Below are 19,343 nucleotides of genomic sequence, written 5' to 3'. Positions count from 1 at the left end.
ACTACCATATTGTAGACAGGTCAACATAATTAAATTTTAATAGAATGAGAAGGAAAACAAAAAATACAGTTGCTTCCATTCTTTCTGTGTTTTTCGTTTGTCTCTCTCAACCCTTTGTCTCACACAATGCATGCAAACTTACACACACTGCAAGTTTGATGCAACTATGCCACCTAGTGGTAGAAAAACAACTGTGCAACCTTACTGTGTGAGATACAGATTTATTTCACATGGGTTAGGTTGAACACCTAGGTCTTCTAGCAGGCTCTCAATGCTAAGTGGAGGATTCTTTGTATGATTCACGAGACCCAGAGTTAGGTTGGGGCCCTCGGACATGCCAAGGATCATGGATATTTACTGTTTCAAGGCCAGGACTGAGCTGCTGTCAGGAGTTCCCAGCATTAACTCATGTTGAGCAGCACACTGAAATATGCATGTACACCATTATCCTTTATTGGTCTTGAAATATATAAACTAAAATAAACACCTCAAACACCCTTACAGATTTTCCAAACACAATCAACCTCTGTCTCATCATTAATGCTTTATTTGATCAGTTTCAATATTAAAAAACTTCTTCGTCTTCCAAATCACCAGGCACTTGCTCTCCTTTATATTCTTTTGACATTATCTTGAAACTTTGGATGAAAGAAAGACTGAATCAGCAACTCTAACCCAGTGGCTCCCTGAGTACATGAATCATCAAGATCTAATGCAGTGAGCTGTGACTTTTAATAGAGTGTGCTGGTAAAGGATCCCAGAAAGCCACAGAAACATGGAGGGGAGTGGGTTGAGTGTTGCCATGGTGATGTTAAGTGATGTGGCTGATGATGAGTAACTTTAGAAGAGTGACGAGGGAAGGTGGCGGTTGCGGGCAGTGGAATACGTGTGTCCATGTGCCATCTTGACATGTGTGTCTGTGCATGTGTGTTACAACCAGACTCTTCTAGGAAAACACAGCAGTAAAGCTGCCTGCCATGAAACTCTTAACAACCAATGACGTACACCAGTTTCCCTCTTATTCTCTAGTAAATGGAGGAATTTACTAGCGTGCTTTTTGCAGCAGAGACCTCAGCGTCATCTATGGTCACGAGCATCAGTTTGAACACTGATTACAGACCTTTATGCTGTGTCAGCTGTTTGATCCGTAGGCTGTGTTCAAGTTTCCCACCAACCATGCCGCTGCTCTCGCACCGCAGCCTCGTAGAACACAACTTGAGAGTCACAGACACGCGCTGACATCATCACATCTGGCTCTCATTTTCCAGCAGGGTTCCCTCGGGAGCAGATAAGAAGATCTGAATTTGAGAGCAAAAGACAAAACACTGTCTTACAGTTGAGAGGAGCTCTTCATGGACCATACATGTATGACATAAGCTGAAATAATCAGATAGATGAATCTTTGCTGATGCTTGAGGCCTTGAGGAATATGATGGAGGGGTGGGAAGAAGCTTTAAATCTCTGAGAGGATGTATGACTTGAACAAACCTTGGACAGCACTATTTAATGTTCACAGTCTAAGCTGATCAGGGGCAAGATCATTTTTTCAGAGCTTTAAAGCTTTCAAGGATACAATAACACACACACACACACATACACACACACACACACACACACACACACACACACAAACACACATACACACACACACACACACACACACACACACACAACACAAGCATGCACATGCCATGGATATTTCCAAAAGAAAGTGGACCAACAAGTAACAGCACCGTACAACAGAGGTCCATTGCTTGAGGAGTGACAGACACATTCCTCCGTATATTTCACCCTCCTCCAAGAGTCATCTCATGTCATCTACATGTTATTGGTCCAGACCTCCCGAAGGTCTGCTCCATAAACAAAACTCCCCCCCCCCCCCACACACACACACACACACACACACACACACACACACACACACACACACACACATACAAACATGCATACACCTCTAAATCAGGGCCTCTCAAAGCAAAGTTTATGAATACTTTATCATCCTGACACCACGGTCTAATTTCAGGCCTGTTTTGTATGGGAAAGCAGACATGGAGCTCCTTTTTTTAACAAAGATTTGTGGTCTATTTTTGTTTCCGCATAACCCTGCTGTTTGTTTATGCTTGTCATATTTTACTGAAGCACGGCAACCTAGAAACCATGAGGAAGTCAAAGGCTTAGGTTTATTCAGTTTCAATAAGTAAAGGTGAGACAAAGTGAAGAGAGAAAGAAGCAGCACGCTGATTTTTAGGTACTTGTTTGTGTTCACTGAGGTGAGAGTGTGCTTTCAAATTGCACACAGCTCACGCATGCACACACTCTCCCACACTCATGTACACACTGAGGCTCAAGGGAAAGATATCTCAAGGTTGTTGTGGAGGCCGTTTGCAGAGCAGTGACCTCACCTGGAAACCCGATGAGAAGACACTCAGATTCACAGAGAATGTGTAAATCTCTCTCTCTCTCTCTCTCTCTCTCTCTCTCTCTCTCTCTCTCTCTCTCTCTCTCTCTCTGTCTCTCTCTCTCTCTTTCTCTCTCTCTCTCTGTCTCTTTCTCTCTTTCTCTCTCTCTCTCTCACACACACACAAACACACACACATACACATAGGCAAATGTTATGTTTGACTTTGATGTGCATTCATGCACTCTGTCTTTCTCTTTCTCTTCCCAGCAAGTGCCTTTTGTTTCCAATTTTGCCACATATCTCTGATGTTTCCTTCTCGTGTCACGCCTGTCTGACACCTGCATTGACCTCAATTGTCTTTCAGTGCTAAGTCATGGTGTTGTTAGCAGCTGATGGTAAATAAATGTGTGTGCACCACATCATATTACTAGTGTCTAACTACTATCATTGCCACTTGTAAGCCTCTCCCACATCCACCTCATTATCTCCTCCAGGAAAAGCAATAACATGACTCCTCCACTGAGCTCGCATTACCATGCAGGAGGAGTTCTTCATGTCTGCTGAAGTAAAAAACACATATATTATCTCATCTTTTGCCACAGTTAGTTAATAATGTTTTTGTGCGGTGGTATTAACTTGTTGGTCCACACACAAGTGCCCACCAGTCCACATGGACTTATAAGACACCAAAATACCGGTAAATGTGAAACATTTGTCAAGCAAGAACACAACTTCTCACATAATACCATCACATTGCAAACATGGAACCTCTGTCCCAAGCTTGACACATCAAACCTGCCATAAAAAAGATTTCCCTTCCTATTGTAAAACACAGCTCATTCACTCAGAAAAACAGGAAGCAAGGACAATTTAAGTGTAGCCTTAAAATCCTCATATAATGAGCAATATAAAATGAAATGGTTTTCTATAGCTAATGTTGGTTTACACAAGCTACAGTGCTTGATGGCTTCCATGGAATAAATATAAATGTACAGCAAAGGTCTAACTTTTAAAAAATACAACTGGCACAAATGGCACTGAAAAGGTTGGACACATTCCAGCAAGACAATGGGATAATGTCATAGGAAAGGCTATATTTACGACAACTTGAACAAAAGATTACAACCACTGCAACTGTTCATACACAAGCAAATATGACAGCACGTTCTCACACATAAGGAGTTAGGTAGATCCTGGCCTTGCACAACATGCAGAGAGGAGCAATGGAAAACATATTATTAGTGAAGTGTAGGGCAACAGGAGGACACAGCTCAAGCTGTAACCCCTGAACTCAAACACATCTTTGACCTTTTAACACCACCCATCAGGTCTGAGCACACGTAAACCTGCCAGGCAAGCCTAGCACCAGGAAAACAGGATTTGGACAAATTCATGCCTACAAGGAAGTGGCTTGTTTAGTGGCACACATTTATTTTGTCCATTCAGAGGAAGATCACATTTTGCATTTCATGAAATGCCACCGATCATTAGACAGTGGAACAGTCGCATGTACAACAAGAACTTGTTAAAAGTCAATGAATTCTCTGAGAGACTTGCTGATGAATGAAAGGGGTCGGGATTTAAGAGTGCTCTGAGAGACTATGAGAGGATGTTGCTTGTGACTGGACCACTCAACACTCTGTCACCCACACTCTGTTAGTTTAGACTATGTCAGGAAGGCAGGAAGCTGAAAAAAAAGCCTGTGACAATTAGAGGAGTTTCAGTAAATGAGGAGAAAATCCCTATGCACACACACACATACACACACACACACACACACACACACACACACACACACACACACACACCATCTCCAACTCCCCACTGGACATGCAATCATTCCCACATTTAGACCCCATCTCCAACAACAGCTGCCATCGCACCCCTGCAGAGGAAATGCCAAAGTCCTCTGAAGTGGAGCATAACAGCACTGCAATTCACATCCACAGTGAAGCAATGAGAGGCTGGAAGGGCAGGAGAGCCTCTAATAGCAGGAAGTTGTAAGAATAATAGCGGCATGGAGATGTCTTGCCCCTTGTCCCTCTGGCATGCAAGCTTTGGCCCAAACAGCATGGGTCCGAGTGTGCTGCATGCTTTCTTTACCCTCTGGGGTCTAAGCCATTTTCCCCCCAATACTTGGGTCGCCTGGTTTCCTTGTGTAATAATGCTTGTGTAACCTCAACCCTGCGATGCACAATCATTTTTTTCAGGACAACCTGGGCTAAATGGAAATTGAATCTTACAGAAATGTATTGACATCACATAGATAACAATGATGAACAAGATTTTAGGCTTCTGAAAATTGTTCTCCCAGGTCTTGGAAATCAGGGGAAATACTGTAACTAACACAAACAAAAAAACTATTTCGATTTTTTTACCAGCAAAGTCCATACGCTTTTATCCAAAAAGTTAGTTGTGTCATCTCTAATACATTTCCTGTCTGCTATATGACACATTAGGAAGCCAAATCACACTCATTTACACATCCAGGGCTGCCTGAACGACCTGCAGCTCTGCTACACACACACACACACACACACACACACACACACACACACACACACACACACACACACACACACACACACACACACACACACACACACACACTACAGGCCATCCTACTTGTATCAGGTTAGGGTTATTGACTGAGCGAGCTGCCTTTCTCCTGAAATCACTTCATGTCCATTTCTCTGTTAATAAGTCACATAAAATATGTAAAATGGAGATAAAAGCAAATGATAATGTAAGCATTATTAATTGCATTTACATTATATCATAATTTCGGCTCATTCGTTCCAGGTTTAGTATATGAAGCAGCAAAGTAACACAGTAAGAAAGTGGCAGCATCTGCAACACTGCAGCTACCGACTGCCATAAAACACCAGAGAAGAAGAAGATAGTCAGGAAGTCAGCCTTGGACTGGTCAACGCACTCAACTGACAACATTCCAAGGGGGTAACCGTGCGTTCATGGACATCGGAAAAATGTTTTTCCGAGTGAAAACGTCATCATTCACGTCCCTTCCTTCCAGTTGGTGACGTGTTGTTGACAACTGACATTTGATGTAGGCGACTTTGGTTCACTGAACATATTTCAATGACAATAAACTGTTTATTGTGTACAAACGCCTCTGCTGAGAAACATACACAGACATAACATGTTTCAAATTATTCATAAATAGGCCCTTGTATAAACAAACACACCTTATCCGTGTCCTTTCCCGTTCGTTGTCCTGCAGATAACACAAACACCTGACGATGTGATGTTTCTATGCTCGCATAAGAAAACAGCAGCAAATTATTGTGGCCTCCATGTTTTCACCATGTTTTCACACACCTGATGCTCTAGGCTACGCCCAACAGTTGGTGGCAGTCATGCAACAAGTTGTTATGCTAAATGCCAATATAACAGAAGAAGAAGAACACGCATCCCGACATGTGAACGCTGGTAGTCGGAAAAACAACGCAATCACGGGGTCGGTCCCTGTCATTCCGAGGTGGCATGAACGCGCCATTAGCTTCTCCTCGGAACGCGTAGCTCCTATGGCGCCATTTTGATGCTAACAAGCCATCACCTGCCGTTAGCATTCCATTGACTGCCATTCATTTTGGCGCCACTTTGACAGCGAATAACTTTACATCTGAAGCGTTTAAAGACTTCATTTGTCCATTGTTTATTTCTAAAGAAACACGACAATGTATAAAAGGCTCCACTACTTTGTACCTCACGTTATTGCTCTGTAGTAGACGTTTTTGTAAAAATAGGCTAACGATTGTGTCATAACCACGCGACTTACTGTCGCATAGTAGAGGAATTACCGTATAGTACAGGAGAAGCTCGCAGGCAGTTTCAACTTACATTAGCTGTTTAAGTTTCATTACTAATGTTAACTAGCATTTTAGTTAGCAATAATTAGCCTGTGCCTATGTTATCTCCTTACATATACCTACGCTCTCCATCTCTGCAAGATTGGGAATGACTGAGATTTCTCTTGGCACAGCTACCAGAATACCGTCACATTTACGTTGTCTCTCTCAGTTGGAGGCTGCGCAGTAACGCTCAGCCATCACCGGAAAAGTGCTTCTAATATTCTTCACTGGTCTCCGTCCAGAGCAACGGGATCTGTTGGTCCATTTTATATATGTCAATGCAACATTCTAGTAAAGATGGCCGTGGCTAACACCATACCTTTTCATCTAATACATCCATGCTTTTCATACGGAAAGATGAATAAATTCCATTCAGTTGTGGATTTATCGTTCTGGATTTATTGTGCAAAGTCTCTGTAAAGACACTGCAGTTCCAGGCCGGAATATAAAGCTTATGGAAGGCCAAGGATCACACAGAAGACGTCTTTGGAAAGGCCAGAATGTCATCCTTCATGCTAAACAATCAGAACGATACCCACTTGAAGCGATGTGGAGATATCAAACATTACGCAACTTGATTTATGGATTCATCATTATGGATTTATTGTACAAAGACACTGTAGTTCCAGGCTGGATTAAAAAGCTTCTGGAAGGCCTACGATTTCTCTGCTTCTAAATAAAAACAGTATGTTTCTACAATGTATTGATCTGGAAATATTGAAAATGACATGTGATGAATATGACAAGTATGTATATGATGTGTAGTTCGATGTTGAATAGTTACAGTAAGGGTTTTACCAGATGTGGGCTATTTAGGGAGAAATGTATACTTTGCCAAACAAAGAGTGATGAAGTGAGGCTTTCATGCCAGATTTATGTCACTAGTTTTACTACTTCTTTAAATTATGGCAATTTTATTATGCATCTGTAACACCAGATTTCACAGTGGCTTGCTCTTTTCTAATGTAAATACTGAAACTGTTAAAGTATATTGTATTTGAATTATAGACTTATTAATCATTTCTGTGACTCTGGCACCATTGGAAAAAAAAAGTTGCAACCCTAACAGTGAAAAATGTACCCAAGGAAGAGGACTACAAACATTTAAATAGAAACGTATTGCCTTAAAAGGATGTGGTTATTTTCACGAGTCATTGTGTCGGGTGACTGTGTCAGTCCAATATTCACCATGAGCCACTGTAAACTGTTTCCAGATCAAATCTTAGCAGTGAAAAGCATGGCATGGCATATTAAATGTTAGGAAGGTAAGGTAAGGAAGGTTAGGTCAAACCCACCCTGAGCCTGACACATTACAAAATAAAAACTTGTGACTTTTATCCTCTACATCTGTCCTGGATTATCTAAGAATGGCTGCTAAGTAAATTAGAGAGCTCAGGAACATTCCCATAATCCAAGATCTTAAACCCCCCACGCCACTGACCCACAGTCGAAGACCAGTACATGAGTGTGTATGTGCGTTTGCATGTCAGGCGTGAGTTTGTCTGGAGTTCACTGCATGTGTGAGCCATCAGTGCATGGCAGTGTTTGTGTGTGATTGTGTGGTTAGTTTGTGTATGTGTGTGTGTGTGTGTGTGTGTGTGTGTGTGTGTGTGTGTGTGTGTGTGTGTCACACTGTTGGGCAGCCATTGAACAGACCCCCAGCCGTTCTTAAACACTGAAACAGCCTCTTTTTTATGTGCAGCCTGCTTCAGACTCAGTTCCCATGAAATTGGCCCTTCTTCGTCTCGTTCAGAGATTGCCTGCACTGTAAAGGGCTTCTCTGGAGTCTGCCAAGGGCCAGTGGGGGCTGACTCAAAGACAAAAAGAGACAAAGAGAGACTGACAGATCCAAAGCTGCCGCACTGCCCCTGTAGCCCCTTTAATCAACAATTCATATTATGGACTTTAGCTCAAACAAAAGCTAAGCCATCACAATTATAAAAAATACAAAAAAATCACAACAATTGTGTATATTTTGGTGGATTGTTCTATGCTGTTGACCCTCAGCTATCATTCATTTGCTAGCAGTATTATGTAAATAGTGGTGATGTGGTGCAATAACCCCAGTGCTCTGCTTTGCTTTAACACAGTAACGTTTGTCACTCAACTAAAAAAGGCAGGCAAGTTGCCCTATAAAAGACAAGAGTTACTAAGTGAATATCAGGATATGAGGATGCCCGAGACAGTTATGATCTGTAGGTAGCTGTGCGGTTGCGTTTCCTCCAAGTGACCCAGCTAGTGAAGTCATTATGCTTTCCACTCTCTCAACGGGAGGTGGGGCTTTATAGTGAAAACGTATTCTACCCCTCTGCACAAAGACCAGTGTGCAGTCGCAGTCTCCTCCACGCTGTGAGTGCGCAGCGCCTGCACAGATCGCTCCACTTTTGGAACTTAACCACATTGCTTGAACCTGCATACCTTTACTGCTGTTTTCTCGGCCGTGAACGACCCTCAGTGTTCCGCTGTGGCTGTTTTCCAGCAGATACTCCGAGCCCGAAAACCGTCGGGACCAGTGAAGAGAGAAGCTGCGGAGTGGTCTGGAAACTTTTGCCATCATGAGCTCGCAGACGGTCAACCTTGATACCTACAGCCTGTCGTTGCTCACGGCCAAAGAGGACATCCTCAACCCCCGTTCCTCCACCAACTGGTAACACATAGTGCTCCTGAACCAAAAATTACATAGCTGCCTTCCATACCAGAATCCTATTCTTCTGCATCTTAACAACAATATTACATTTCTTCATTATGCTGCGTCAATATGATGCGAAATTACGAGTACGAGTAGAGTTAGTAGCTTTCATGAAACTTTCAGGTTCTCCATCTTGTTTTACTGAGTGAGTCGTAGCTGTTAACGCATAACCAGGTTGGCTGTTGCATAAGAAGAGGCTTGATTTCAATTAATCCAATGAGGGATAAGGAGGTGGCCAGCACAGGGGCAGCACGCAACCTGGACTATAGTCCAGTAATGGCAAATACATGCATGCTGGTTTAGTAGCACAGGGTTGTTATTGACTCTCCCCATCCACTTAGAGCTGATGTGAGGTGTGGATTGCCGTCCATTACGCACGCCAGGCGGCTGTTGTGGCTCCAAGCGCAGCACCTGGCCGGCGGGCCCGCTGCCCTCACCCGGGCTTTGCGCACCGTGACTTTGCTATTCTCCCCCAGGAGCTGCAAGGCTTCATTCTTTGTGCTGAGGATCATGTTTCTGCTGATGTGCTGACCTCTGACAGGGGTTGTCTTTCAGGGAGAGGCTCTTTAATTTGACAGCATAGTATGCATGCATGAGTAGGCTACCATCCACATGACTAACAAATAATAATGATTAAAATGTTCAGCAGTTACTAAGATGTGTACAATAAGCTAAAGTTATTTAAGAACACAATATTAAAGACCAACCAGTATAAGCAAACACAATGAAGTGTTTTACCAGAAGAACTCACTGTTTGAAATGTAAATGTAGACTCTAGATGATTTTAGACACATGGGAAGTTGAAATAATTCATTCATTCTGCTTTGGCATATGTGAGACCACGTCATGCTGTAACCCGACCACCTAACACCTGGCTAATTTCTTGTGTCACAGAGTTTGGCTGGTCTGTAACTATGGTGACCTATCCATCTTTTCCAAACAGTAGCATTCCCCCTGTCTCATCCTCTTTCTCCATATTTTCTCTTCTCTTATGCTATGTGGTATTGTCATCTCCAGCGACAGACATGTTGTCACTGGCTATACTCAGCTTGCACAGGAAGAATTAGATATACCATGGCCCAGCTCTTTCCACATATACACCCACTTCGATGAAGTTATAGTTTAGAGAAGTAGGCCAAGGCCCAAGCCCACACACGTGTGCTCATGTGGAAGTTAAGGACTGATTCTGTCCATCTCTGTTTCATCTTCCTCTGCCGCACATCTCTCGCTGCCACAGCGTTTCCTGCCCACTTTCTCCCCTACCTTCTTCCTGGCTTATCATGACGCCATGCAGACTTAAGGAAATAGGATTCAGAACACTATGAGTTAACCTTGGCATGCTGAAATCTGACATCTTCATGAATGGGGTGGAAATAAGTTCCCCATCCAGGCAGAACATGCTCAGTTTCCATTCTTCCTTGCATTTGGAAAATCTCTAAAAGTTTCCATGTTTAGTATCACCATGGAGGTATGTCCACCTCCACATTGATACTTCACTGATCTAGCAGTTTCTCATTGGAGAGTATTTCCCTAAAGTTTTAGTGAACAACATATCCTGATTGTATCTCTGCCAACCCACTGCCTGTCAAACAATCACAGACACACACGCACGCACGCATGCACACAAACGTGCAGATGCATCTTCACTGCATATTCACAACAAGCACGTGTTTGGTTGAGCTTACAAGAGAATTAAAAGAGACAGAAAGAGAAAGAGAAATCCTTCAGCATTCACTGAGCCCATTTTAGAGGGCTAAATAACTCTGCTGTGACTGAATACAGAGGTGGGAGGGGGACATGATGATGTCATGATTCCCACTGTCAGTCCACAGAAACAGACACCCACATCGCGTGTGTGTGTCTGTGTATGTTGAAGGGATTTTATGTGAGTTTGCATGTGAATATATTTGTCTCTGGATGTGCATATGCGTCCTGCAGACTATTAAAGTGTGTTGGGGGTGTCGAGAAGTTTACACAGAGAGGGGTAGGAAGCTTGTTTTGTTGAAAGATCCCGCCCCCACTGTGTGGCCTTGAGGTTCCTGTGTGTATTATCTAATGACCTTGTGTCCTGAATGGGAAACAGACCCTTTTGTGGGAGAGACTCTGAAGAAAAGAGGAGCAATTTCAATGCATCCTTCATTCAGACCTCTCTGCTCAACATACAGCCTTGGAGCTCTCTTCTCAGTCTCCCAGACCACTGAGGACTACAAAGTGTCTCACTCGTAGGCTGGAAACCTGCACTGTCTGCATATGTTTACTGTTAGTGTGTGCTTTGAGAGACAGAAAGAAGGGGAAACAGTGATGAGTGTTCCCAAGGATATCGTCTAATCCTCTGTATAGGAAATACTTCTAATTCTTAGCAGCAGAAATTATGATTTATGTCCAGTTAACACCAAAATAAGTGGCTCAAATAGACACTTTAGGTAAGGTCAATGTAGCCATGCACAAATGGAAATGTTCTTCCTGTAAGCAACCATGCTGACATCTTTCATACAAGCCTTTGCTTTTCATTTTGTATGACATGATGACACATTGTAGTAGCACGAACTCAAAGATGTTTTTTTTTAATTTATTTTTTACAATTCCATAGAATACCTCAGTGAGTAGTTTGTTTTGCACATTTTACACATTTTCAACCCAGCCAATAATAAGAGCAAAGCAGCATGCACTACCAGAGGTGTCTTCCTGCCAAGTATCAAATTGAGTGCAGCACCAGCTTAGCCAAGCATGATAAAGAAGGGGGGAGCAATCAATTTAGAAAAATGTTTACAGCATTGATTCAGCCTTGCAAAACATATCAGATGTGAATTCCTATTGAGCCTCTCTCTATTCATCAGACTTGGGTGTGGGCTGTATCCAGACATATGTGGTTCCCTGGTGACTTTGAACCACCTTCTTCATAGACTTTTTTTCTTGCTGTCCACACTTTGATGCTGTGTGCCGTGTTAAGTGTTTCACTATGTTCTCTTGCAGGGATTATCACAGTCCACAGGCAGTGACGAATAAAGTAAATATCTGATTCCATTGTAGTAACAGAGTGATTCAGTTTAGACAGAGTATTCAGAGACCAATCAATCTTGTCTTCATTCATTCCAGGTTGAGAGTCTAGTTCTAGAATTAGGTCAGCTGTTTTATTTCATTTGTATGAATGGAATATACTGTACTGTAGCCATACTAACAGAAATAAAACTGCTCAGAATGTGACATTACAGATTGTATTAATATATTATTTAGGTGGCATATATAATTGTTCCTAGATTGCTGAAAGAGACACTCAGTTTACTTTACCAGGTTCCTCATTGATTGTGTAAGAATTTCCCGAGAAGTTAAGACAAACTTACAGTTGAATGATGTAAGGCCTTCACTTGTAATTTTTTTTTTCTGGCAGATTGGTAGCTGCATATTGATTTGTCACCAAATGGTAATGGTCATGGAATTCCAGATATTAAGTTTCAGTTTTAACGTTGTTTTGAAATAAAATGTCACCTCTGGCAACACTTGTTTTTAAAAAAGGCCTCCACTTTATTTCAGTAACACTCTATAAATAATATCCAAATTCTTTTGTAGCTGTTAGAAAATAATCCAACATGGCATTTATTCCACTGAATGAATTAGTTATCTGGCTACAGATCATTTCTTTTTGATTTCACCTTCATTGATGTTTGATTTTGACAGTCTGTGGCAAACTTAATCACTCTTACCCATTTTCATTTAAGAAGCAGCACACTATCCTCTCTTCTCCAGGCCTCTGATCTCCTACGAAGGGTCTTCTTGTTGAGAAATGGAGGAGCCTTTATTTCAGCATTGGCCTGGGGTGTTTGTGCTGCTGCTACTTGCCAGAATTTCCACAGGCTCATGCATGATTAACCAAGACCTAAAGAGTTCCTGGGTCTAAAGTTACGCACTGCATGAAATACACCTGTGGTTGTGGGGAGAGGACGGGAGGGAGGAAGGCAGGGCTGCCATTGTGTGTGGATGGAAATGTGTAAGTGCTACTGCTTGTGTACAGTATTTCCTGACTCCAGAGCGAGATTATATGTGCAGCAAGTCCGCTATCTTGTTTGTAAAGATAAACAACCATTACCATCACACTGTTCATCAAGAAGTTACTCACTGCCTGAACTACCTTGCACTTGGTTCTGCTTTTTGTTCAGTTCCTTAATTATCCCCAAACACCCACCTGTCAAAACGAGACTGGATGGCATATTAATGCTAGCTGTCGACATCTGAGCTGTTGTGTAATCCTCGTCTAGCTTGGGAAAGGTTGTCATAGCTTTTTATGTTGAAACAAATCCTTCTGATAACCTGAGCGTGGAATCCTGCAGACGAAAAACAAGCGTTCTGGTTGGTTTCCTCTGTCTTTTGAGGATAGGGCTTCAAAGGCCACACACCGTGTTGTTATCAGGCAGAATCATGACAGGACATGTTTGATTGATCCTTAATATAAATAGCGGTATACTGTAAATGGGAAGTCAAAGGGCAGTTGCAATGCACCAATGCCCAGTCCACTCTCTCACTATCTCTCTCTGTCGCCCTGTCTCTCTCTCTATCTCTGCTTCCTGTGTAATACTTTTCATAACTGTCTGTGAGACATAGATCTCAGCTGGTTTCCAAAGACACATGCATCCTACCTATACAGTGCCTCATCACACTATTGTTGCTGCGAGAACCTTGCAACAAAAACACCAGTGTTGGTGTATTTCAAATAATGCATTGGTCCCAATATTGGGGCTGCCTTTCACACCATGGTGTGCACAGACTCTGTGAGGGGCAGCAGTGAAAATTTAGGATAAGGATTAATTGTACCCTAAAGGTCACGTCACCGTGGCAGGAGCTAGCAGGCCCGACGAGAACTACTTTAATTCTTGGCTGGATACTGTGGCACTTGAGCACTAACTTGTGCTGACCAGAGTAGTGCTTGGACAATTCAAGGACTTCTAGTGTGACATTAGGGCAGACATTAAGCATATAAGTGTCCCATTAGGCCACAGACATATCCTGGTTAACTAAATGTTTTTTAATAAACTATTGCATACCATCAACATAGTTTTAAAAATGCATGGTTTGCACCTGACAAGAGACAACTGTGTAGGTTATGCCTTCTGCATATGAGTACCCTTAGCTTAGCTAGCTGCTTGTGTGAGCGTGTCTGTGGGTGGCATGTTGGAAGATGATGACAATGATAGCTAAAATGGCTGTTATATGTATCTCTGTTTTGATGGACTTGATTCTAACAGTAATTACTAAACAACTGCTTACTACTCCTTTAAACATTGTTTAGGTTCATATGGGGTCTAAGATGAAACTGCAGAGTAATAGTAGGTCTCAGGCATGATGAGGCATGACTGCATAAGGTTATACTGCGTGTGTGTGTGTGTGTGTGTGTGTGTGTGTGTGTTTGTGTGTGTGTGTGTGTGTGTGTGTGTGTGTGTGTGTGTGTGTGTGTGTGTGTGTGTGTGTGTGTGTGTGTGTGTGTTTATGTTTGGGTTCCTAAGCGTGCAAACTGTTGGGTGCCCGACCACAAATTGACACCGTGTTAAAGTGTGACTTGTAATTGCCCTATAGAAGAGTCAAAAGGTTGGTACTAAATGTTTCATTACTTGGTGGCACTGCAAGGCTATTCTTCTTCTCAGTGTCAGTTTTCTATTGTTAACAAAATAACCTCAAGATAAACACAAAAAAGACTAAACTTGAAAAAGACATTGTTTCCAGCAGGTGTGGCATCTCTTTTCCTATTATGGTAAAAACGGTATATAAAGATCACTGGGAACAATAACCCTCAAAGTATATGTCAGTCATCCTCTCACCTGACCTCTCTATCAAATCCTCCTTTTGTTCAGTCAAGTGCCTCAGTCGGAGCAGTTGAAGTTAATCCAGATGCCCTCCGCATTGTTTCCACTGGAATTCTTTCCTTTTTTATGCCTACAGCAGTGAACACAACAAACAAGTTATTGTTTCCCTTTGCAGTTCAAGATCAAGGCTGAGACGCTGTGCTGGAAATCTTTGGCTGTGTGTTTGTGAAACTAGATGAATTGTTCGTGCAAATGATATAAAAATAGAAGCTGGATTGAGGTGGATTGCTTGTTTAATCTAACTAATTGGTCTTGAGTGTAGAAGAGAGAGTGGTATTTCGAAGGGTGTGTCAGAAGGCTGTCTAAAAACATCTGTATTTTAGTGTTTCTTTAAACATCGGCAAAAGGGTGTGTGTGTTTGTGTGTGTGTGTGTGTGTGTGTGTGTTTGTGTGTGTGTGTGTGTGTTCTAACCCAGCTAGGCACTTTTAAGGGATGACAGAGCAACAAAATGATATCACAGTACTGTAACACTATAATAATATAGTAATAATATATATATATATATATATTTACTTGTATCTGAGACCGCAGAGTTTGCCAAAGATATAATCTGTAAAACCAAGCCATTGTTACTGAAGTACATGGCAATTTATATTCTAGCATTGCAGATATGAGAGTGACCTATCTATCTTAATATTGTTGCTGCACTTAGATTGCCAAGTGCTGAAGCAGGAGGTAGTGAGGCCATAATGTTCTCTTGTGTTGCTCCCACATGGTCCAGAGTAGCTCCCACACAGCTGTGTAATTGCTAAAAATCTGAATCTGGTCAAATGAGCATAATCTCTTAAAATATGTTATGTTATATCTAGAAAATGCTCTACTTCTTAGAAAAGTTAGGATGTCTTCTAAAGTCCATCACTAAGATCATTCTGGCATCATTCGCTACTGAATTAGCCAGAGCATGAAAGTTGTAAAAGGAGTAACCAAGTGCACGCTGAAATGTCTCGTCATGTTCTGTGTTGCTGAGGCTCGTCTTTTTTGTAGTACAACACCAGCAGTGCCTGACAGCCACAAATCATTTGACAGACAATAACATTTATTGTTATTTTACTCTTAATTACACAGTTATGAGATCATCAGACACATTCATACGCCCTGATTGATACTTTCATACACAGTTATTTGTAAGTGTGCATTGACACATGCAAGAACATAAACACAGACACTGGGCCACTTCACCTTCTCTCATTCCCATAGCTGTCCTGATGCTGTGAGGTATCATCACAGCGTTGCGGACAATTTCTCCCACTTCACTATGGTTACAAAGGAGGACCGTGGTTATAATCATGACATTCTTAGGTTTAACTATTAGCATCTTGCAAAGTCACACTGCAGGGCCTTGACTGGGAACTCCACTTTCCTTTTTGCTGTCTTGTTTGTTCACTTGCTGGTGGGTGGAATTGGGTTGAGTTTGAGTGAGGAGAGTCGGGGGGCTCTGTTGTCCTGACGACCCTGGTGGGAAAGCTGGGTTGTTTGTTAAGGGAGACTGAATGAGGTGGGGGAGATGGGTGGAGAGGGACTGAGAAGGGTGGGAAAGGGTTGCAAATGAATGAGCAAGAACACTTTGTTAGAAATATAGAGGAATAAGGGAATGAGAAAGGACAACACGTGATAGGAAAGAGAAATAATTGCAGTGAGTGAAGACAGATTGAGCTTGGTGATCTTGACAAGAGGTTGTTGAAAAGCAGAATGATTGAAGTTGGGGGAGTGACAGAGCTAAGAGAACGGAAATATGAGAGGACAGGTGGAGGGGTTAAGAGGAATGAAAGGAAAATCAAAGCATTAAGAGAGGCAGCAGAGAAGACGGGCCAAATGAGGTCTAAGTGGGTATGTGATACTTGAAAGAGTTTACTTTGTTTAACTACAGGAAATGGTTGGCGATAAGATGCCATGATGTTTTTAATGATCCCATAATAATCGTGATATAGAGGCATGAGGTTATTCCTGTGTGTGTGTGTGTGTGTGTGTGTGTGTGTGTGTGTGTGTGTGTGTGTGTGTGTGTGTGTGTAGCAGTGTGTGTAGCAGTGTGGGACAGCATGCACAGGAAATGCCAGAGTGATCCCAGTGGACCACAATTTTAGAGGATTTATCGCCACTCATTCCTCTCCTCTCCTCTCCTCTCCTCTCCTCTCCTCTCCTCTCCTCTCCTCTCCTCTCCTCTCCTCTCCTCTCCTCTCCTCTCCTCTCCTCTCCTCTCCTCTCCTCTCCTCTCCTCTCGGGCTCTCTAAACAAACCATATACGTCCCTGTAAGAGTCATAACAATTTACCCCATAGAGACCCCTGTAATACTTCCATCAAAACACTTGCCCCCAATAACCACATACTCTTCTGCCCCCTTGGAAACCTCCAATACACTCTGGCTGTTTCCCATTGTGCGCCATTGTTAAATGCGCCCCTTTTAGCCTCCTCATTTATAGCTATCTACATCCCCTGGTGCTTTTCATCGTTTTCCCCAGTGTGAACCCTATCTTTGAGTGGTTTTTCGCCAAACTGAAAATAGCCCTCCCTCTGATACACCCTCTCCATGTGCCCCATCACTCTTAAGCACACACTCTTGTGTCAGTGAACTTTATGTTTCTCTTCTTATGTTTTCCATCTTCTATTAAACCCTAAACACTGATTTCACCACTGTTTTAGCCCCAAGCTCTGCTGTCTTTTCTTACGCAACAAGTATGAAAATTGGGCAACACTGAAAATGCTATATCTTACTTTAGCTCACTTTAAGTACTTTAAGTCTCATGGAGGGACACATTGGCGATAATGTCAGTACTGCTTACTATTTTTATTCAAAGGGGTAACACTTTACTATACAGTAATAACAACATAGCTAGTATTTGATAATTTTAACTTCAAATGCTGCATTCTATGATGCAAATGCTTAGGTTGATATATAAAAATGGGAAATGATGTTGAAAGCACAACAGCAATGATCGACTACAGTACATTTGTATTTAGTGCTGTGTCAGTGTTAGACCTTGCATCCTCTCTGTTATCAGCTGACATACGTAACACACAACAGGAGAGGTCTAGACTGTTTCCTCTTGCTGAATTGATATATGTCCTATAGCTTTGAGAAAGAAGAGAGTGTGTGAATTTCTGAAAATCTCTTTAAAACCAGTGAGACTGAGCTTTTTGACGCGATGGGAGTGGGAATAATAATGTTGGGAAAATACATACAGACATTAGGACATTAAGACAAGTACAGTAGAGTGATTTATATTGATTTGCGAGGTGAGGTGTGGCTAGTGTTGTGATTGAATCACAAAGATTAAATTATTATTACTTAATTATTATTACTTATCACTTCTTATCAGTGTTGGGCAAGTTACTTTTAAAAAGTAATTAGTTACTAGTTACTTCTTCCAAAAAGTAACTAAATTAGTTATTCAGTTACAAATTATGAAAGTAACTAGATACTTCAGAAAGTAACTATTGCGTTACTTTCAAATCAGTTTTTTAATGCTCGTATGTGACAACACCTCCGCCTACCCCTCTTTAATGGAACTTAAAATACATGTGCATGTTCAATTATTTATGATACATCTAAATGTTATAATGAAATGGACACTTAATACAATACATTATTAACAGAAACAATGCACACAAATCTAAACTATTTTAATGTTGCTGTGGGACAAAGTCTAGACTAGCCCCCAATCAAATGCCATGTATGTAGATATTATGTTTATATAGTGGATTGATACAAATAACACAACACCTCAACAGGCCACAACTGGGCAAAATTAAATTATGCTTGTTAAGCACTATACCAAAAATAAATAACAAATATATACAATCTTTGTAGTGCAAATAACGCAAGTGGCCTGATGTTTATACTTGTGCACTGGTGTGTGCGTCGAGCTGGCATGTGTGTGTGTGTGTGTGTGTGTGTGTGTGTGTGGGGCGAGTGGGTGATAGAGCGAGGGAGAAGTGAGAGAGTGACGGCGATTAGCTTTGGAGTGAGTAGCGACTCGAGTCATAGAGAAACAAAGTGTCTCCCCTGTTCTTTCTGACCATGGTGGAAAATCTGTAGCAGGAAAAGTTAACCCTCTTCTTGATTTCATAACGCCATACCTGTCTCTCTCGTTGACTGACTAGCTTGTGTTGTTCTTGTGTGTCCGACTATGCGTGCTTTCGAACACCCGCCCAACTCTACCTCTGATTAGCTTACCATGACATTTTACTCAACCTCAGCCAATCGTCAGCATTTATGCGCTTGCGTCGTGCACTGCCCACTAACCAAGGAAGAACAGTAAAAAAAAAAGGTATTTGCCTCTCGGCTCAGACTCAGTGATCTAGTTGATCTGATGAAAAAAACAGCTTCAAATATAGTAACGCGCCGCATTTTTTGGCAGTAACGGTAACGGCGTTATTAAGATGGGAAGTGTAATCATTTGGATTACTCGTTACTGAAAAAAAGTAACGCCGTTAGTAACGCCGTTATTTATAACGCCGTTATTCCCATCACTGCTTATTATCCCCCATGCCTTGTCTCTCTCCCTCTTTTCTTTGTCATTAGCCATCTTC

The 19,343-nt window shown here is 41.9% G+C and overlaps 1 protein-coding gene across 2 annotated transcripts in view; it reads left to right on the top strand.

Annotated features, from left to right (window-relative positions):
• Window positions 1–8,555: 8,555 nt before the first annotated feature.
• The window catches only part of si:dkey-40c11.2 (drebrin-like protein A), a 37,048-nt gene continuing 26,260 nt past the window's right edge, over window positions 8,556–19,343 (top strand). For both annotated transcript variants that reach the window (XM_035994172.1, XM_031309068.2), the window contains exon 1: window positions 8,556–8,920. In XM_035994172.1, the coding sequence (XP_035850065.1) occupies window positions 8,829–8,920 (92 nt within the window). In that variant the 5' untranslated portion in view covers window positions 8,556–8,828. The remainder of the gene's footprint in view (window positions 8,921–19,343) is intronic.

The sequence above is a fragment of the Sander lucioperca genome, chromosome 2 (genome assembly GCF_008315115.2).
Source record: "Sander lucioperca isolate FBNREF2018 chromosome 2, SLUC_FBN_1.2, whole genome shotgun sequence".
Taxonomy (NCBI): Eukaryota; Metazoa; Chordata; class Actinopteri; order Perciformes; family Percidae; genus Sander; species Sander lucioperca.
The sequence above is the reverse complement of the archived record's forward strand: the minus strand, read 5'-3'. Positions and strand labels throughout refer to the sequence as shown.